Source organism: Phycodurus eques, chromosome 22 (genome assembly GCF_024500275.1).
Source record: "Phycodurus eques isolate BA_2022a chromosome 22, UOR_Pequ_1.1, whole genome shotgun sequence".
NCBI lineage: Eukaryota > Metazoa > Chordata > Actinopteri > Syngnathiformes > Syngnathidae > Phycodurus > Phycodurus eques.
This window is the reverse complement of record NC_084546.1, coordinates 5,526,886-5,549,684: the sequence shown is the minus strand read 5'-3', so window position 1 is coordinate 5,549,684 and position 22,799 is coordinate 5,526,886. Positions and strand designations below refer to the sequence as shown.

The following is a 22,799-nucleotide window of genomic DNA, read 5'->3' as shown; positions in this document are numbered from 1 at the left end:
CATCAGGTCTGAGCATTTGCATTCTTCTGCACCCTTTGTCCTTAATGTGTGTTAACGCCGTTTGCTAATTGTGTGCATGTTATGTTGCCGTAACAGATGCTGAGAGGAAATAAGCGTCCGCTTCGTGCATCAGGAGCAGAAGAAGGACGCAAGAGGAGGGTTGGAGGAAACGCCGGATTTAAGGGATTTTTTCTTCTTCTTTTTTTTTTTTTTTTTTTTTTTTTTTTTTTTTGCAGCACCCCCTCCGTAAGAAAAATCGTGGATTCCAATCTCCAGAGGTGATGTGAGGAGGACCCAAGCGAGACGAGGGTGGGATCCGCAGAGGAGCTGTCCGTCCGTCGTGGTGCTGATGCGGCTGTGAGGCGAGCATGGCTGCCGGGAAGTTGCTGCTCTACACCGGGCTCGCTCTGTCTCTCTGCGCCCTGGGCATGCTGGCCGTGGCGATGTGCTCCGACCACTGGTACGAGACCGACGCCAGGCGCTACAAAGAGCGGTGCCAGAGCTTCTCCAGCCGCCGCAAGGACCCGGGCTTCATCTACATCCCCAACAACAGCCTGCCGCTGCGGGCCGGCAGGAGCGCCGCGACCCGCTGGGAGGAGAAGATGCTCCTGGCCCGCAACCGGCGGCAGCTGTACGCCATGAGCGCCGCGGACGAGTGCAACAGGCAGTACAACTCCACCAACATGGGGCTGTGGAGGAAATGCCACCGGCTGGGGTTCGACCAGGGAATCGAAGATCTCATTCGGAAAGGTAGGACTCAAATGAAGAGCTTCAAAGTTGCAAAAATGCTGGATGGCCCTGCAGGGACGCGGTGACATTCCTCCAGGGGCGGATCCATTAGCCTGCTCGTGTGCCTGATTGTTTACTTCAATGTTTACCAACCTTTATTGAGCTGCGCAGTGGCGGTCCTAGCTTGCACGCCCCCCCCCCCTCCCTCGACCACAACCAACACCCCCCCGCCCCCCCCCGCCCCCCCGCACACACCAATGCAAAACACAGAAGTGGATTTTGAAAATATATTGAACTATAACAATGAAGAGAGCAACAGCAAAGTAGAATAACAAAGAGTTGTTTTTTTTTAGATACAAGCCGTCGCTTAGCCGATTTTTTTGTTTTGACTTGCGAGCAAAATTTTGAAATCTGAGCACTGTATGGTGGCACTGAACTCAACGCAACGAACTTTACAACGGATAGTTGACAATTCTTTGAAAACAAGTCTTCCACTGTTCGTTGCCACACCCAGTCAATGTTGAATTTCAAAGTCAAACATTCACCAGAGACAATTTTGCATTGCGTATTTCGAACAACCAGAGCTTTGCCCTAGGAAAGTTCATTTAGCTAAATGCTAACAAACGATACAAAACGCCGTTTTATAACCCTTGAAGTAACGGCTATTTTAACACAAATGGTGGAGCAACACATGTAGACAGATACTATAACAATACTCACGGGCATATACTCTTGATGCTCTGTGAAGAACGACTACTGAGGAGCTGCGAGCGGCTCCACATCGCTGACACCGGGCAGAATCCTTGCATCTATAAAACCATCACTCATTAGGAAAGCAATACTAATAAGAGACATTACAGGGAACTATGCTAATACATGTTGCATGAGAGGGTATTGATGATTTTTGCATTGGAAATCCAACTATAAACTACAACTATAACGATAACTATAAAATCGACTCGTCATAAAGAATAAAACTATGTTTACACATACCTGCATCCTTTGCTCGTTTCTTCTCCTCTTCTTTCTTTTTCTTTCAAAATTGTGCAACTGATGGTTTTGGCCTTTCCAAATACAGATGCCGATGATCACGATACCAATACAAAATACTATTTTTCTTTTTTTTCTTTTAATTTTTTTTACCACCCCCCAGTGCAGCCTCACGTTTCACATACCAGACACACAGAAAACTGTCACAAAAAGTGGAAACGCCAATTTAATATGTACCTTCTGCCATCTAGGAGTAGTATTTAATTATTCTGCTTGTCACTGTACATCGCTGGCATACAGTAGATAGTTGCTGGTTTATTCGACCGAAGGGCAGACTTATTGTCTTGCTTTTACAAAGCATGTTTGTTGGGGTGCTATTTCCGCCCCCCCCCGCCCCCCAGCTGTTGTGCACAGCTCAAGTTGTAGTTTAAATGGTGCTCGCCCGACCTTTCATCTGCAAATAATGACATAATCACGTCAGGGTCCCTGCCAGCTCGACCACTCAACATCCCTAAACAAAGGCATGGAAATGGCAGCGTTTTTCTTAATGGGCGCCGAATTGCCGTTTTCTGGCGCAGACGAGTCCACCACGAGGACGTACATGACTTGAATATTACTCAGCAGGGCACAGACCTCCCTCGAGGACACATTATGATTTCTTTTCACAATTTGAAACAGTTTACAGGCGTCTGTGGCATACTTTTGTCAAAATACTCCAAATTAAGACATTGGCAAAGGTCTGTGCTATACGGAGTGCCATTCTACTGTAGTCTGTGTGAGCAGGTATGCTTGTGAATCATGATGAGAGGCTTTGATTATCAATTTATGAATCCTGTTGGTGAAGAAGACGGAATGTTTTTTTTTTTTTTTTTTTTTTTTTTTTTAAATAGGCGAGCCAAAACAAATGTCGAACTCTCCCTGCGGTTGCTAATGCTACAGAGGCAGCCTGTGTGTTGTGACGAGGACAGGAAGCAGCGCTGTGGTTTTCCTGATAGATGTCGCCGGAATAAATCCGAGCGTGAAAAGAGCGGGGAGAGTCTGAATTGCGCTGCAGCTGTGCCTTTATGCGAGCACGCCTCGCTGGCCTCCGCGGCCCGCCATCTGCAGTAATGGGCAGTTAGAGTGCATGCGCAGAAATCACATGAATGCCTCCGTACACCGGTATGAACCACGCGGCAACATCAGCTTAGAAAAAAAAAGGTGTGATGATGTGTGTGGCAATAACTTGACTATGAAGGGTCAACAGGCCTGAACAGCATTTATCTCAGGGATATACAGGATAAGTGTCGGACGAAGGGCCGCAGCTTTCAAATACTTGTTTTGGAATCGATTATTCTACCATTGAATAATTGAATACAAAACATTTTCGCATTATTAAACAACAAAAAGTGTATGTGAGGTGCTGGTATTATTGTTGTCTATCTTCACCTTCCACCCTATAATATCAGTGACTTATCGTGTACGCCTTTAAAAGGCGGGGCCTGGTAGTTGATTAATCGTTTCAACCTTTTTCAGACGTCTCGGAAACAATGAAAGTGTTACTCGTGGTCGGTGTGCTCCTTCTCGTGGTACGCAATTCGGACCCAAACAGTATGTAAGGGTCAAAGAAAGCCAAAGAAAAAGCAAACACAGCTTGAAGCTAACCTACATACGCGCTACCACTTCGAGTCAATTTCAATCTCGAGTCGCACGCTTTTCCACACACTAATGAGTCACGCCCTATTTAGTTCATCTCGACAAGTTTTATCCAACTAAACGTTTCATCTGTTATCTGTCAGGTATGAATCATAACCCAACTGTTCTTATCACATCTCTGCGCGCCAATCAATTCCGATTTGACTCATTTTTTAACCAAGTTGCTAAATTGCGTGCCCGTCCATTTTTCTCGACGCCTCATCTGTTGCTCTGCGGGCCGGATCGACAACATCCATTTGTCTCGGCCCGTCTGCGGCGTCTTCGCGCAAACCTTCCGGGTGCGTCGTTATGTAGATTTATGGACGCGGCGGAGAGAGGCGGTCGGTAATGGGTCAACATAAAACACTAAAACCTTGCGTTTTTCCAGAGTTTTCGCAAGTCACATTAAGAGCGTAATGGCGTGTGCTGGAATGGAGGTGTCGGGGTTAGCCAACGTTGTTTTCAAAGCGGATGACCGCGTGTTTTTCCCGGCAACGACCCCACATGGGCTGATCTGAAACGATGACGAATTGAGGCCATTAAGGCGAGCGCTACCTTTAAGACTGAGTGACAACGTGCTTGCTGCACACACAAACTGTTGCTTGTCTCAATTCAATCCCACAAACGCTTCACCTGGAAACCGGCCACTTAAAAATAGAAACCAAGACGTGCGCGCTCAGGTTTCTGTTCAATATCCAGGGAATTACTGAGCCCTTTAAAATGAAACAATATATTTGTGAGCCGAGTTTAAATAAACGTGTGAGCCACTAGCCAGACAAGAGTCAGATACAAATGGGATAGAAGAAGGAATGATTAAGGCCCTCTTGGAATTGCGTTGTTTCATTCTGGTTATTCTTGTTCTTTTACTGCTACAACTTGGGCAGCGCCGTGGAATATGGTTTTGTAGCGCCAGACCCACATGGATTTTTTGGAGGCCGATGTTGTTTCCGATATTTGGCAGAATAAAATTCCGATAACAGATTAATCAAATGATTAATTTAAAAAATATGATGAATAAAATAATGTCTTTTTTGATATCTTAACAGTAAAGATATGAATTACAGGCAGAAGTTTTTATTGTTTTACAATACTTTGTCAGAGAGAAAAATCTTCATTTTTTTTCCTTTTATGTTTGTTTGAACTATCATTGTCTTTGTATTAGGGAACTTGTAATGTGTTTATGTGTACAAAAAAAAAAAAAAATCAGCCAATTTTTGCAGATTTGTAAAGGGCTAATATCAGCAAGTTAAATCGGAGTGTTAGTGTTAGTAGTACATGTAGTTGTCCTACTTCAGAAGTCTTCAATCACACCAAAGAAAGGTCATTAGATTTGTTTCTCGTTGCTTTTTAAAAAGAAAAATACTTGCTAGAGTGGTCGGAAAAGCCCTGGTGCCGCCTCGGTTGTCATGGTAATGAAAAGCGCCGACCCTAAAAGGGAATACTTTGAATCAGAGTGTGACAAGTAAACATTGCGTTGGCTTTAATTCTTCATGGTTTGTGTATTTTGACTTAAAAAGGTCAAATTTATGTTTGATTAAGAAATGTGGGAACTGTTTTGAATTGTGGAAACAATGGCTAAGTATGTATAAAAAAAATCGATATCATATGAAGGTTTGATAAGAAGAGTAAATGTGTAAGGCTTTTTGGAGCATCGACTGTCACTCATTGGGGGAAAAAAATGGGCCTCTCAGGTCTTTGATTAGGTATTCATGCAGAAAGAGCAACAGATATGATGACTCTAATTCACTCCCTATGGATCTTGTGTCATGAATACAATTCAAACATGAATTGAAATAATTGAGGCATGGTTTGGTTGCAATATGTAGCAGGACGCAGATGCCGGTCGCACGGCTTGCGATTGACGTCACACGGGTTTGAGGATATTTACACGGGAGATGGTTTCTTATCACCGGGAGTTCTCTCGTCTTCCTGGAAGTGGTTAAATAATTCAGGTACATGCGGTAACGCCCCCTGTGCTCATTAGCGGCCCCGCTGTGCGCCAGCGACACGCCGGGCCAGTCTGCCTGCTGGCTGCTTCCCCGGTACGTGCTCTTAGATGAATGAAACACAAACAGTGTTTGCAAGAGCACATCATTTCGGTGTGTGTGTGTGTGTGTGTGTGTGTGTGTGTATATATATATATATATATATATATATATATATATATATATGTATATATATATATAGCTCAAACAACACTCCAAAAATGCCCGCTTGACCTTTCGCTACAATTGTATGCCACCGCACCCTCAGCTTATGGCACTTTGGTGCCAAGGAACTATGTTGAAGTGAGTTGAGGAGCTTCACTTTGGCAAAGTTGCGCTTTGCCACCATCTTGTGGCATCTTGCTGCCGGGAAACTATGCTGAAGTGAGTTGAGGAGCTTTGCTTTGACAAACGTTGTGCTTTGCTGCCATCTTGCGGCATACTGTTGCCAAGGAAGAACGTTGACTTCAGTTGAAGAGTTTCATTTCGACAACCCGTGCTTGGGCACCACCTGCTAGCATTTTAGTGTTGAAGTGAGTTGAAGAGTTCCCCCCCCTATCTACAATCGAGTAAATAAATGCCCCTATATGCAGAAAGGAGGTAGAAGCGCGATCCTGTAGGCCAAACGGTCCACATCAACATCTGTTGACTTTATACATGGTGCCAGTCTGTGGACAGCCGGTCGCAAGCACGCTTATTTCCATTCGTCGCACACCGTAGACCCACAGAAAGAACGATTTGTCCGTTATTAATAATGAATGATGCGCTCCCTCTTGACAAAACAAAGTGCTTTTAGATGAGACGCAGATTGATGCTGATGATTCTTTGCGGTTTTTCCTTTTGAGGACGGATGAAAAGTAAAGCCAAAAGATTGTTTTTAATGAAATATATTTTAACCTCTTTGTCCTGTTTATTTTCCACGCACGCATTGTATGAATAGTGAAAATCTGCGCATAAATTAACACCCCTTTAAAAAGGTTTTGTAATTGCCAATAGATGCCACAAGATGGTGGTGAAGCGCAACTTGTGTCGAAAACAATCAACCGACATGAACATATTTCGACACCAAGATGCCACGTGATGGCGCCAAATCAATCCTGTTATTGTTTGGGTTGTAATTTCTGTAACATCAATGCTAATTTCCGATAGCCCGTCGAATGTGTTTTACATTCTGCTAGCATTAAGCTAGTAACCGTCATTACTACAGTGAACCTTTGCATATTTGCGGCTCAACATTCACAAATTTGTCTATTCGCAGAATTTTGGGGGTATTCTATCCTTTGTTATATGCTGACTAACCTACAGTATTTGCTGTTTTTTCGCTCAGGCCAAAGCAAAGACAGTACTGCGTTGGCGCCATCTGGCGCCATCTTGGTGCCAGGGAAACAATTTGAAGTGAATTGTGGCGCTTCAATTAGAAGGATGCTGATTGAACATTTTGCCAAACAATACCAGTCACAAACCAACTTGAATGGTATATTTTTCATTTTTGGGCCTTACTTGAACCAAACCAAGGGGGGCGGGGTGGGGTGGGGGGCAAGCACAGTGTTTTGGGCAGCACTGGCCCCCCTGCCACCCCCACAGAACTGCCCCTGCCTGTATACTGTCAAAACAAACAAACAAAAGATAAATGCTTAAAAATCTGCAACATAGTGGGTGCGCCAAATATAAGCCACGGTATAGCGGGGGCTCTCTGTAGAGTTATTTTCTAAACAGTTATTTATGTTTCTACAATATGTATTCCCATACCTGACAGCATATTAAGTGCACTGACAGGTGGCTGAGTGGTTCCTACACTGATGTTTCTTCTATAAATTTCCTCCAGTGTTGTGATGTCACTCTGGCTCACTCTAATTGGAAGCATGACGTCTCCATGGCGACTAAAGTGTCCTCGACTCATGATTGGCTCCAAGGCCCTCTTTTTTAAATTTTTTTTTTTTTTATTAAGACTCTCATCCAACCATTAACCATGGCTTAATATGTGACTCAAGTAGCAACCTACTACTCACAGCGGTTTCCCAAGGGTGCTCCCGGCCTCTCACTGATTTGATTGACCTGCGACCTGTCCGGCGAGTGTCCAGCCTCTCGTTCAATGTCAGCTGGGATTGGCGTCCGCTCCATGTGACCCTGTGCAGTAAATGATGTAGGTAATGAATGAATGGACGGGCTCATCATACGTGTGGACAAGGTCAGGTGGGACTCACGGACAGAGTAACCCAACTTGTGACCTTAACTCTTAATAAGTACATATTCCAGCAATGATGGTTACATTAGTTGCTTTTTGTCTTGAGATATACGAGCAAGTATTTGAGATACGACTGCACTTCAGACCAAATCGCTATCTGGCGGCAGCAAACGTCACAAGATCCGGCCACCATCTATTCATATTGATTTCCTTATACTGGATGTATAATATCAGTTGGTGGCGCTCATGCTCCATTAAACTGGTTGGCTAACTGCCGATAAACACTCCAGTCGATAAACACCACAGAAGAAGAAGAAAAATACATTCGGTCCAGTCGTGTTTTGCGCTCCCATTTTACATGTTTGCAGGTTATGCAGAGTATGTTTTTTGAAATGTTTTTTTTTTTTTTTTTTTAAATCCAGTATAACACTGTTAAGTGCAAATTTTGCACACAAAAAACAGACTGATCTGAGACATGAATATTTTGACTCAGATCACATATTTATCCTTTTTGTAATTATACTTTTTTTTATTATCTGGAAGAACTCCTGTAGGTGGTTCTACTGCCACAGTGAGGTGTTCAGGGCCCATTTGGAACACCCACGTATGTTATTAAATCCAGCTCCAGCACATTAGTGTAAATGAGTGTATATTAGTGTACTTGAGGGACATACATGCACTCTGTGTGTGTTCAGACCTTATTGTAGTTGAGGTCATCAGAAAAATGCTGCTTGCATGCAACAATTATACTCGTGGGTTAGGTTAGGGAGTACTGGCGATGATATCGTATGGGAGTATTGCTGGTGAATCTCTCCCTGATACAAGTGCACATAATATGGCCAGTCAGGTCGAAAACACACTGCAAGAGGGTTTCCTGCCGGATGAAAAACATGTTTGATTTGACATCAGTGGACATTTCTATTCTCTCGCAGGCATCTCTCGCTCTCTTTTGCTCGCTGCACGTCTTCCTCCGGCCCCATTTAATCAAAGGCTTATCAAGTCAAGAGAGCTCCGTGGGCCTCCTAGAAGAGCCCGCATCAATCAGATCCTTATTCTCCCTGTCCAAAGACTCTGAGAGGAAGGAGAGCAGATGAAGGGCTCGCTCTGTGGCTACAGCTGCCTCCCTGTCACAAGAAGCCTTTTTAATGACTCGGGACTGCGGGACAATGCAGTAGTTCTGTCCGGTGGGGGGAAAATAAAAAGCTTCTTTGGTGTGCGAAGCGGACCGCCGAGATGCCAGTGAACTTTCTCTAGCACGCATTTGCATCAAGGCGGTTTAAACCGGGGGTGCTAATTGTGAGCAGAACGACAAACACCCAGCTCGTGCCCCCGTTTCAGTCACCATGGTAACCTTCTTCGTTATATCCCTTATATTTAATCTTATTCTTGTTCGTGAGACCCATCAATGATCTTGTAATGGGTGTCCATTTTAAAGCTACAATATTTAGTAACGCAAGCTTTAAATAGCAGTTTCGGATTAGAAAAGCACTCAGTGGGGGTGCTGAGTTTCTGTTTGTTTGCCTGAGTGCCGGCTTCTGTGTGTGTTCTGACAGGAAGCGCAATTAATAGCCCTTATTATGAAGCCACACAAAGGCAAAATACTCAACATACCTGTAAGTCAACTCAATGAGGCAGCATCGTAAGTACTGTGTGGCAAGCTTTCAACCGAAACACTGCTCTGTATTACATATGAAATTGAACAATAGAATAAACAGCTACTTTGACATGAGAACAACAATAGCGCACCTAAAAAACAGTATTATGAGAATTCTGGGACAAGTTTACAGAGGAAACACTAGAACAGTAGAAAATACTGCTCTGTTGGGATGAAAATAACAATAATGCACCCAACCAAAATACTGCTCTGTATTACATATAAAGTCAGTAATTACGTATTAGAATAGAAAGAAAAACCTGCTATTTTGGTCTGAGAACAATAGTTCACCTAAAAACAGCAGTATTTGTGGAAAGTGGCAATGTGTACAATCAGTAGCATGCATTTTTATAAGAATGAGGCAGTGCAGTCGACCTTTATTTCGAACCGGCATCTTAATGTTAGTGTTGGAAAATAAGGTAGAAACATTTGAGATTCATTGGCCTCATTCAAGAAGAAGCGTGGCCCGAAATAAACTCGCAACAAGGGCTCCATCTCATTGCGTTTAACAGCTCATCTCCTCTCATAACCATCAAGCCCTCCGTTTCTGGCGTACCTCTCTCATCGCCGTTTACCTTCTAATCTGCACCGAGCTCATAATTACAGCACGCCAAATGACGGGAGACGAAGGTACGGAATGATGGGCGTGTAGGTGGACGATGTAATTTAACTGGCACTACTACAAAGGAAGGCTGCAGATGGCTGAGGTGTCAGAGTTGTTTCAATCCCGTCAAAAGCAGTTAGATGGAATGAGGTGCACAATTGAATTGCCGTTGAGCTCTAATGCTATCATTTGATTGTAGCCTCATCTATTTATTTTATATTTTCAAAAATATGAGCGGGACCACAGTCGTTTATTCGAAATATGCATGCAGACACAGGTAATGAGTATAATAATTGAGGTGGACCATCCAAGGCCTGCATCAACAGTGACTGAAAAACTGTCCAAGTGACTGTACTATCAGACCGTGCTGTAAAGTGGGATTTAAACTGAAACACAAGCCACAACGGAGCAGACGAATGCATGCCGACTGAGGTAAAGAGCATATTGATTAGGGCCCGACCGATTCATCGGCTGGCCGATATAAGCCCTTTTAAAGGTAGCAAAAATTGGCCAATCTTTTTCTGCAGATTTTTTTTCAACACATTACAAGACGAATATAATGACATTCAAACAAACACAAATACCGAAACGTTATGATCAGTTTCACCACTTGTGTGCGTGTGTGTGTACACACACATATATATAGAATAAATCAGCTGATTAATTGGTTATCAGAATTTTATTACCCCCCAACAAAATCCATATCAGTCAGGAGTAATAATGATCGACTTTTAGCCCGCCCACTGAATGGTGAGTGACAGCCAGCCAATGACGGTACTCGAAGACCATGCAGGAAAGTGGGACTGAAACGGAAATGTAAGCCTCAATTTAATGGACTAAAGCATGCCGACTGAATATAATGAGTGACATGTAGAGCACCCAACAACTACATTCGCCATTTAAATGGCATGCTATTCTTCCCCAAATTATTGGCTGAGGCCTGTTAGCATCATGTATCGAGCTTGTGAAACCAGCCTCTCTCTCTCACACATACCCACACACACACAGACATACACAAACACACTCTCACAAACATGCCGATAGCGCCGCGCTAGCTCCGAACACGTTGTCTTGTCGCGCTTATCTTCTCTTCCCTCACTCAATTATTTGATTCCAAAATTGCTTTTTCTCTTTTGTTGCCTCTTTTTTTTTTTTCCCACGGCAGACGTCTTTGTTTAGCCACGCAATTATACACCAACGGACTCAGATGTGGTATATCTCTTAAAGCTGCCGCAATCTTCCTTCCGTTCCTTCGAGCAGGCGGTTTCAGAACAACTTATGAAAGTGTTGAGAGATGGTTTATTAAAGAGAACGCTGGAACTTTACTTGCGAGGGACAAATGCGAACTAGCCAACAAAACATTCGATGTGTGCATGGAAAACGAACAGTATGTAAGAGTTAACTAAAAACTGAAATATTGATGTCAATCCGCCACTAAAATTTACTTTAACAGCGCTCTTACATCCCACTGAGAACAGATGAGCAGTAGGGGTACTATCTGTAGTAATACACATTAGGTTTGACAGTTTTATGACAATCTGTTCATGTGAGAACATTGGGTCAGTGAGGTTAAAAGGTAAACTTAATGGAATAACACATAGTCCTATACCTGCGGGGAATAAATGGGTGTCTGCCGTTCATAAACAGAAGCAGGAGCAAGCCGACCTCTGCCAAGGCTGAAACATTGGTCCAATTGAAAGTGAATAAAAAACATTTTTAAAATATAGGATCTTAAGTACATCTAGAGCAGGGGTGGGCAAAGTATTGTGCTCAAGGGCCACATTTCATTTTTAAAATGGACCAGTCATTCATACAGAAGGTTAGAAAAAGGTACATGTGGATGTAAAATAAATAATAATAACAATAATAATACAATATGATACGGTCCCTTTTTATTTTAAAATGAATAATCTATTTAAAAATAGTCAAGTATTTAATACCTTTTCATTTTACTAATATTTTTGTATTATATGTATCATGGTCTATTTTAAATATGATAATTTATTAAATTTATGTATGAAAAATTTCACATTTCATTATATATTTGTTTGGTTTTAAAATTTAGGAATAATTGAATACAATCAATTTGTCAATTATTTGAAAACATTTTAATAGTATTTATTTACAGGCTTCGGATCAGCTCAACGTCCATATGATATTCATACATTTCCTTTTTAAGCTTGAGATAATGCAATTTCAAGGAGCGGTGATCTTGAAATTTTATAGAAAATATGGCCATTAGCTCGGCTCATTGGCTCACTGTTGGCTCATGAGTCTAAATCAGCTCATCCCCATGTACTATTTTTGTCTATATGGTGACTATACGCAACTGGAGGAAAATATTGCTATAAATGTGCTATAATGCTTAATCCTTGGGGTCATTAGACAATAGTAAGAGAAATAAGTATGATAATTATACTGTATCTCCAATTCTAAAGTTGAACACCTTTCATTTACATCTACTGCTGCCTTTGCATCCTCCCACCATCAGGGCTCCTTCTGCAGCCTCTTTACTGTCACGATTTATGTCACAATTTATTGAGGAAGCTCTACCATAAAGGATTCCGGGGAGATTTGACTGTCTTGGCTGGCCGGAGAGCCACACCTTTTACAATCTTTTGATGGCTGCAGATGCCTGTCCCCGGGAGGGGCAATGTGTGTAGTGTGAGATAAAAGGGGGTGCACCTTTTTACTACTCAGACTCAGAGAGAAGAATTATGATTTTTTTCTCACTATTACTGGGGCAATCTCAGGAATGAGAGCAGTTTTTAATTAAAATGAAAAGGGACCATGTTGTTCTATTCTATTTGTATGACTGCCCAACCATTGCATGAACAGTAACTAAAAAGTTGCCCAGGACAACATGTAACTGAAATGCAAGTCATGATTGAACAGAAGAATGCACGTGTTGCTCGACATCCCAATAAGTACGGTGGCCGTAAAGGGTCAAAAAGGTTGCCGTTTTGACAAAGTTGGCAAGTTGGTCAGGAAAGCTAACATGAGTTAATTGACGACAGCGAATGTCCTGCTGTAGTTCTTCATCCCCAAATCTTAGAAAACGATTCACTTGCGCTGATGTGGGTTCCTGACATTTTGTTTGAAGTGCTGCTATGCTAGTTGAAGGGATTTGGAGGTGTTTAAGGAATTATGTTCACAGTTGGAGCTGTCTGCTGGTGTAAATTGACGCGAACATTGATGACTAGACAAGAACATCGACTTGAGGACTTTTTTTCTTCAGTTCAGTTGCGCTGCAAAAATTGGCCTGCAAATGACCTAACTTTCCCTCACTTTCTGAATATAGCACAACTGTATTGGCTTGTCATTCAAATGAATCAACACAATCTCCTATTCAACATCGCTCAGTGCATCCGCCGTGTGTATTTACTTTGCGGGTCCCTGACAGGCCGTCAGTCGCAACCTCGTGTCGTCGACATTTGAATGACGGACTCACGGGAGCGTCCTTGACGTCCTCACCGTGTCATTCTCGTAACCACGATAGAGGCCGCTGACGGATGAGTTGGCGCAGGGCGGTGAACGGCCAGTGAACTCGCGCACGCGTCCCTATTGATCCCAAGCGCATATCTTCACAAACGAGGATCGATGAGGATGCCAGGACCTCTGACTCCCGCTACGGTTGGCCATTTACCACACAGTTAACGTCTCCTCCATGCTCCTTGCGAGTGTTTTCATTTTGTATTGGTGCGTTTCGCCGATTATCCCATTCATTAAACGACTGAAAGTGCACCAGCAACTATGGCTAAAAAAAGTTTTCACTTCACTCGAGCAGCTGCGTATCTAAAGCTCGCCCAAGAATCGACCAGGTGACAGCTCGATACTCGATAAACTCATAAATTGTTCCACTTGGTAACACTGCAGTTTTCTTTGCTGTGGGATTTTGACACCTTTATTCTTGAGTACAGTAATCTAACACTTATTACGCTCTGTTATTGGAAAAGAAAGCTAAACTGTTGCTGATTATCACTCTAAAAATTGAGAAATGATGTCCTTAGATGAACGAATAATGCCTTAATTGATGGAAGTTTCAGTCTGTACTACTAAGGGTAAAATGCAAATGTGTTGTACTCAAAATGTAAATACAACTAAATGTTGATGGAGAGAAAAAAATCCACCTGGTTTTAAGCATTCACTGCTAAGAACTTCACCAAATACCGTAGACTGTTTGCCACTACAGGGACTCGTACACTTTGAAAATCGCAGAGAAAGGCAAAGAAGTTTGGCAATTTATTTTCCGTCGTACAAGCTTTTAAAATTGCCCAAAATGTCTGCTTCAATTCAAAATGCCTGACTTCCTTCCTGTTTAGCCCAGCAAAACGGTGAATAATAACAGAGTGATTCCTAGAGGGCCATCACATCACCTGGTTTTCTAACCCTAATAAATACCATTGTTGAACTTTGTTAAACATATTCTAGGATCAATAAGTGTGAAATTACCCCTCAAATAAAGTACAAGCTACGCCGTAAAACAAGACGCTGTTGTATCTGGGTGCGCAAAATTATGCCCACATCTTAATGTGCACTCGGAGATTCCTTTTTCACAGGTCTACTGATGCGCACACAAAATGAAAAATGGCTGCACATCTCTGCAAATAACTTTGCTATAGGGCCCTGTGGATCATGTCAGGCCAGTTGTAGTATATTTCTATTATAACACTACTACAATATGAAAAGGTTGAATTAAGGTAACTGAGCTCTTCTTGTTTGATGAAGACATTTCACCTCTAATCCAAAAGGCTTCAACAGTTCTAAAAACCTCCTCCTCTGTTCTGAGAGGGCCTTTGTAGTTTGACATCGACGGCTTCCTTTACGCCTCTTTCAAACCAGCGGTCCTCCCTATTCAGAATGGGGACATCGTTGTCCTCAAAGGAATATCCCCTTCTTTTTGAGATTAAAATGAACTGCTGACTCTGGATCCAAAGAAACTGCCCTCCTACATTGTGCCATACGTTTGTGTCGAGGTCGCTTGGTCTGCAAAGGTTGAACTGGACTGTTCTTGTTTGTTGAAGACATTTCACCTTTTATCAAAAAGGGTTGTTCAGTTTAATTACTTTCATCGAGTGCCACCACTACTATGAGTTTTACATATTTACACACTGGAGAGAAGACTTCCTATCCCATGTGTTCTAGTTGGGATTTGTTGTGCGCCAAGTGGTGTCAGTGTCTCGGCATCAGGTCGGCTCGAGGATCTTGTTACAAACACCTCGATGCCCCGCGGCTCTCCGGGCGACTTCTTCCCTGCTGCTGTGACAACTGAGTAGGAGACAGATGGGAATGTGACCGCCCCTCCCTGCTTCGCTATATTTTGCGAACACTGATGTAATCAAATCAACATGTAACTGATCATCATTATTACACAAAACAAATAGCATGAAAGCTATAAAGGTAACTGGATATTGTCCTTCACATCATCCATTTAAAGCTTCAGCCGCGATTTAATTTTCCTCCAGCTTTTGAACATCGTCGATCTTCCGAGTTGGTTGCTCATTTAACAGGCTTGAGGATTTAATTTCTGAAACGCTTGCATCCCCTCATTAACTCGGCTAACCTGGACTGCCGGTCAGAATGCCATTTGGTCAGCTCCGTCCTGGCTTTCCGCTCCACTAATTGAATTCCGAAACAGGATCTGGACATTGACAAAAATAATGAAGGTGAATTATCGCACCCAGATCCAATTTAGTATATTTTGCAGTTCTACGTACAGCTCTGGGAAAAAAATAAGAGACAAAAAGGTCTCTTTTTCCAGAGCTGTATGCTTGAACATCACAATCCTTATTCTCAGATTCCATAAAGTTCAGTATATCCCGGCATCATGTCGCTGAATTTAACCACACTATAGATAGACTGCACACTCCACTGCCGATTTAATCCCCCCAGAAGGCTTAGCTCGACCGCAGTTAATTCTTGTGTGGCACAAAAATGGACCACTGGAGATGGAGTGGCCACTGGCCAGTTTCAGAGATGGCAAGAGAGATCCCAATTCGAACACTAATCACGATTTTTAGACCTTCATTTGCTGGAAAATCAAAGAGCTGGAGCACTGTTTCCAAGCTTGTTTCCTGATGCATGGCTGAGAACATTTCCTCTCTCATTCACTGACAGGGTGCTTGAAATGCTGTTGGGCTCGCCACACTTTGATTGTTATTGTTTTTGACCTCATGCAACACTGTATCCGATTTGTTTTTAAGCATTTTTTAATGCAATGTGTTTAGTCATTTGTTACACCCGATTTGCCCATCGTTTTGGTAATTAGAGAGTGGCCGACATTCACGATCATTCTGTACCTCGCTTCATCTTTTTGTCGGCGGCTCCCTGCACACCACGGGCGTGGATGGGAATTTCAAACAGGAGGAGTGGAGAAAAAGAGAGCGACTGCACAAAGGAGCAGCTGCAGCTCTGTGACGTCACACCCCAGAGTGCAGCCAGGTGGCTCCGTTTGGGCCTCGGTATGGCAAACGGGGATCGATAACTCAGTCTTGTCTGGCATCAGGCCTGGGGGCTGAGTTTGACGTTGTCTACTTCCTGTATTGTGTATTGACGCTGTCGGATGATGTTCGATTTTCGTCTATCATTGAGTTACAGACGTACAGTAATTATGATAGAGATACTTTCTGTCGAAGTAGTTTATATGTGGCTAAAGCAGGTACAACTATACCAATACTTGGTCGAATTTGAGCATTTTTCTACCCTTCCCAGGAAGTCAGCAAAAGCCTGATTATCGAATGTCTCCAAAAGATTATCTTAAGACTGATTTTTCCTCCCCGGTCAGCTCTGAAAACGGCCAGGCCTGACAATTGGAAATGTCAAATCAATATTTATGACCAAAAATCGGGAAGAGTTTGCAACCGCAATCTAGTTACCAGATAAGCTTACAGTTAGCCTGGCTTCTTGAATTTCTTTTTCGACTCTTTCCCTCTCTTCTTTTTTGTATTTTCTGGGAGTCTGGATGATGACTTTTGGCACCACGCTGCCTCCCACGGACCAGTTTCGGTACTATTGCAGACTTCTGGTTTGGGTGAGAAGACTTTGCGATTGTCGGTGTAGATGTCGTTATATGTGTGGTGTGCTGTGTTGGTCATCAAATACATTACACACTTTAAGGGCAGTAAGCGCCCCGCCTCCCAGGGGTGCAACCGTGCCGTGATTGGCCAGCGTTCCAGCCTCTCCGAGCCGCAATGTGAAAATGATTTAACATACCAAACCGTACCATTGTGACCTTAACTGCTCTTTCCAACCGAAATGTTTGAAAATAAGATCAGCATGATCCTTTTTTTTCCTTTTAGAAACAAAGAAGGTGATTAATGAAAATTGCTCGATCCGGGAAAGGTCTAAGACTATACATTATGCACGTACACACCCTTTGTCTCTCTCTCTCGCTCGCTTTGCACACCCCAGAGGAATTGTACAGATGGAGGCGCGGTAACTGGGTTATTGGCTGTGTTAATTAAATGCACCGAGTGTGTGTGCTTTGAGCCCAAACCTTGGGGAAAAAAAGTTCTGTGAACACGGGAGAAGTGTGAATGAGGGAAAAAAAAAAAAGTGGTAAAAATGTCTTTTGTTTCAATCTAAGTGACAAAGCTTAGTCACAGTTATGGTTGGCCTTGGTACATGCACAGTATCATAAACATTTGGAGGATGTGATATATGTGACTTTTTTTTCTATGACTGAAAATGTATCATTTATCCCCTTAAACTCGTACATTTGATTGTTCTCTATCTATTTGGTCACCAACATCCAACGTTATTGCTTTGTCTGTGGTGAGGAATTATATAACTTTTCAAATTATAACAGGTTTCAAAAACAAAAACAGGCAGGATGCTGGCAGTTCACCTTGAATTCATCCAAACCTGTTCCGCCCTCTGACTCTATTTTCATATATTCTGTGTGAAATGCATCATGATTGCCATGGCAACAGCTGCCAACCCTGCCAAAGCATAACACCAGCATTGTCACGCACAACTGCTGGTGCAGATGCTAACATACACAGTCATGATGACTTTAAAGCCATCTGAGGACATGTGCCAGGTTCACTTAGAAATGATCATTCAACTAACGTGGGATTACAGCAATCCACAGCAGTATCCGGAGGAGTTTCTCTTCAACTCCCAGCATAATGTGGCTAATTGAATGTAGTCCGTCTGTCTGTGTGGCCTTGGGGAACCAGAGACTGTCTGGAACTTTGCTTTGGCGTGCTGGGTTATTTGTCAAGAAATTAAATGAAAAGACATACCGCACTTGGTAAAAACATGCTGATCTAGACCAGATGCAGTGCATATAAAAAGGCTATTGACTATATGCCAGATGGATTTCTTCTGGTCCTTCTCCAAGCAAAATGACGGCATTCTTCACAGGATCGGTCAAGGCATTGCGAAAAGTTTTCTGAGTGACGTGAGTCGTATCATGAAAGCAAATTCATATCAAGGACAAAGGCTTCAAACTGTACGGGTGAAATTGACTGTATATTCATAACTATGAAATGCAGAAATTCATCTCTATATGGCATGGATCCGGTTTTCAAACAAGGAACAACAATAGATGTACGTTGCTCACTTGTCCTACCTTGTGAAGAACCGTATATATCTTTATTCGAGTACGCACAACGATGAATGTCGAACATTCGCTACAACGTCAGGTTCTCGACCTGCTGTCTCAGCGGGGCGAATTTCCTTTCGAATGGAGTTTGTCTATTAAAGGAGAAACATTATTCTTTTTTTTTTCTCACTTCGGGCTCCTCTTTGGTGTAATTCTTGATCCTATTTTTGTATTTTGACAAAAGCTAAGTCATAGACGTTATTGTGAAACCAGTGAACGGTTATAAACTGTTTTAAAAAAATGCACATCATGTCTCCTTTGAAATCATCTTCCATCCACATGAACTGTGTACACAAGTGAAAGGGGAAATCTGCAGACAAAAGAAGAATTAATGAAACAAGATACACAAGGGCCAAAAATAGTGCAGAGCACAGCCCGCAGTGACACGCGGGGGAACGCTGCCATCCCTATTCTCATATAATGCTCATTTTATACGTCCATCTGATTCCACAGTGCACTCAAAATGCAGAATCAGATGGGACGAGGGACCACGAGTGCAGCATATAAGCAAAAAGAGGCCGGATCCAATGAAAACAGCGATAACGACACAGATCGTGTCTTCTCGGGTAGACCATTCTCGCTGATGAATCGCCTCTTTCCCTTTTCTCTTTGCTTTCCTCTCAGAATGCTGATTTCCCCCCATGCCGAAGGGCACAATAATTGGACTTGGCCATTGTGGTCTGAAAATCAATTCCATCAATATGTGAAATAGCCCTCCCATTTTTGCTTAGGCAGAGAATATGCACCGTCCTGTCGTGATTGCCTGCTATCTTGCTGTGTGAACGCCAGCCGATACAAAGACGTCCACAACAACCTCAATTATAACCTTTCAAGTAAGTTAGAAAAGCACATAATAGACCACAATAATGATAATAACATAGTGGAACTGAAATGCAGTCAGTGCGTTCTGACACTTTGGAATTAATTTTTTTCCAATATTACCAACAGAAACAAAATCAAACTGTCACCATCCTAAAACTTGAATTAACTGCACTGGCAAGTTTTAATGTAAAGAGAAGTACACGTGTATTTAACCAAACCACATAATTCTGTTAACACATAAGAGGAAATCCCATAGACAGGCTAACAAAACTAGCATTGATACTCCATACTAATTATGAATATTTAAACATTTGACATTTGAACACTATAGTAATACTCATGGCATATATTCTTTATCCTCTGCGAAGAACGACTAATATGCAGCTTTGTAGCTTCTTCAGTGTTTCATCATCACATCTACATGTCTCTATGTGTTATACTTCCCCCTGGTGGCCAAGGCACACACACACCAGACACACAATGCCCAATGAATTAATGTATGAAATCATGATGCACCAACCTTCATGCTGTATATTCTATTTAATTATGTCCTGACGATATATATACAATACTGTAGAGTGCTATTATTCTTATTAAAAATACGTTATAAATTTTTTTGATGTTTTAGAGGGGCTGGAATGGATTGATGGCATTTCCATTAGCCGACATATGAAGTGTGCAATGAAGTGTGTGCCGCTTATCAGAAGCTAACGCTAATGCTGTATGATGCTTTTGTAACTATAAAAATGCACTGTTACAAATGTATCTAAATCATGACTTTTACTCGACTGCGTACCTAAACAAAACATCCACTGGCATCCACATAATTAAGAAATGGCAGGTGGAAGGAAGCCATGTCGGCATTACCGCTGGTGTGCAGGGTTACAGCCCCCCCAGATGCTCCCATTTAATTGTCCTCTGTGTTAAGACTCATTCAAAGAGAATGGAATCCGATTAAGGAGACATATTAAACTGGCCTTGACCCACGCTGTCATCCACAGCCTAGTGTGGAGGTAAGATGCCCAGTGAGGGTCCATTGAGTGCAAAAAGGAACCCAAGGCAGTCTTGCATGTAGGCCAATACGTATGCTGTCGACCTGAGTTAGCTCACCAGCTGTTTCTCACTTTGCACATTCACAACATTGGGTCCGGGGAATACGTGAAAACAAGTCCCACACATGGGCAATTTATTTGATTTGCAAAATTATCATCCCATCTGCTGCCTCATTCTTGTAAGAACGCACATTTACACAATCAGACGGGCCCGCTCACCAACAGACCAAACAACAACCAGACATCTACTTTTCCTTGGATACGTCCACTTTTTGACAGGTCCCCAAAAAATCCAATGTTATTGACAAAACAAGCATCAGTCTGCATGCATTCTTCCGTAAATTCCAAGTAAGTGTACGAAATAAATCAAGCAAATCAAGTCCCCACTAAATTTCACGCAAGTCAAGTGACACAATCTTGCTCAGTCACAACATCATTGAAGTAATAAAATGTTTTCCGCTGATCATAACACAAGAAAAAAACTCAAATCGGTGACTCGAGTCAAGTCTTGTGGGCCGAGTCATACACCTCTGGATGCAATGCTTCTTGGCATCCCCCCAAAAATGTCATCATCATGTCATTTAAAAGAACACCTAAATACTAAATATTACACAATCTTTTTTATCATGCAACATGAGAAACTATGTTGAGGTTCCACTCCATCCAAAAGATGTATGTTGCTGTACCGTTTGTGACCAATATTTATACAATTATATATTGGATGAAACATCCGTTGCTTCGTAACTGTTTGCATGTTAATGGGGTTTTGCATTGTTTGTTAGCATTAAGCGAAGCAGACTTTCCAAGGGCAAAAGCTATGCAATTGTTTTTAATATATCAATATATATCTCAAAAGTATCTCAAGGCATCGCTGGACTGCAAGGTGACATTGCAAATGTTTTAACCCCTCACTCTAACATTTTGCACATTTATTTATTCATGTGAATTATGAGCTGTCACGATGGTGATGGTGAGCTAATACTGTCGCCATGACAACCAAAACAAGATGCCGCCTCCTGTCTGCTGCTATGAGTCAATTTTGCAACATTTCCCCTTCTTACATTTACTTGTATAAAAAACAAACTCAATATTTTGGGATACTATTATATAACACCAACAAAAAGCTCCTGATGTTTGTAATAGGCTTCGCAGAATGTCGACATTTATATCTGTTTCATGGTTCCTGAAAATGTAAAGGTTAGGCCCTGAAGGCTAGCGCTGACATTTCCTCTTGAAAGCTTCTGATATTGCAAAAAAAAAAAATTCAGTAGCACACAGCACCTGGCGGGACTCATCTCCTTAAATTATCTTTACCGATGATATTGAATAGTTTCTGCCGTTAATTATCTTCAACTATTTCTCATGAAATTATGCTCTAACGAGATTCATATCAATACATCAGAACCCTCCTTAGGAGCTAATTATTTCTGACAGAAACACAGGCTTCTGCAAAGTCACCAGCGTCTACGCTCCTCTAAATTTGATGAAACATGCTGTGTTTAATGAGTAATTTGCCTCTCCAAAAGCAGCATAATAATAATGTCAATAATAATAATCATAATAATAATAAAGTAGCACGAGTGAAAACAAAACAGTGCGCAGAACAAAAAGGTCGATTTTGACAGTAACACAGGTTTTGATGAAAGCCCCCATGAGGACTGAGACTGTCACATAAAACTTAAAAAAAAAAAAAACATGGAATCATGACTCGAAACCAACTTACAGAATAATGGAGTGAACATTAAAGCTGCAGTAAGCAACATTTTTGCTTTTCGGCAGGGCCTTTTTGAGAAATGTAATTAAATTCTTCAGTACAGTGTGCTAGTGTTTGGCATATCTGCCTCACGGTTGAGCGGTTTTGGTTTCGAACCTTCGAATCTCAGCTCAGTTCTGCCTGTGTGGCGGTTACTTAGAACCACGTGAACTGATGGTGCCCTCATGTTGTGAAGTCCGACGCCACCATCGAGAGGTAGAGAGCCTTACTTCCCATTTTTGTTTGCGACACAATAAATAAATCGAAACTCTTAAGTTGGGGCTCTCTTAAGTCAAGGTACAAGCAACCTGCCAATGCTGTGTGCATTTTCTCTATATTATTGTGGTAAACATTGGAGAATACCAATAGTTATCTTCCTGACAAGACAGAGGAGAGATTGATGACTAATCTGGCAGCCGCTGTCACACACGACACAGGCGCTGCTTCGCCATCACGAGTAGTTGTTCCTCGCAACATCGCAGACGAAAATAACTTTGGATAATAGGCCACATGCTGCTTCACAAAAACATTATCTGAGCACATGTCGCCTGTTCTGGTAAATTTCCATTCCCCCCACCAAGGTTGTGCTATTCTAGTTCCTTCATGTAATATACTGTTTTGCATTCTATGCTTCATGTTGAAAATATTTACAGTATACTCTCAATCACTTGAAGAGTCGCAGTAGGAATATAATGCAGCCAGTTAAATACAGTAACTCTGCCACAAAATAAAATGCAGTAAAT

General features: G+C 42.1%; 2 protein-coding genes across 2 annotated transcripts in view; one reads left to right on the top strand and one right to left on the bottom strand.

Moving 5' to 3' along the window:
* braf (B-Raf proto-oncogene, serine/threonine kinase) overlaps positions 1 to 22,799 on the bottom strand; it is a 78,250-nt gene that overhangs the window by 18,650 nt on the left and 36,801 nt on the right. The window contains exon 2 of the mRNA XM_061667242.1: positions 7,388 to 7,505. The gene's annotated coding sequence lies outside the window, so the exon portion shown is untranslated. The remainder of the gene's footprint in view (positions 1 to 7,387; positions 7,506 to 22,799) is intronic.
* The window catches only part of tmem178bb (transmembrane protein 178Bb), a 64,223-nt gene continuing 41,678 nt past the window's right edge, over positions 255 to 22,799 (top strand). The window contains exon 1 of the mRNA XM_061667251.1: positions 255 to 750. Within this exon, the coding sequence (XP_061523235.1) occupies positions 369 to 750 (382 nt within the window). The 5' untranslated portion in view covers positions 255 to 368. The remainder of the gene's footprint in view (positions 751 to 22,799) is intronic.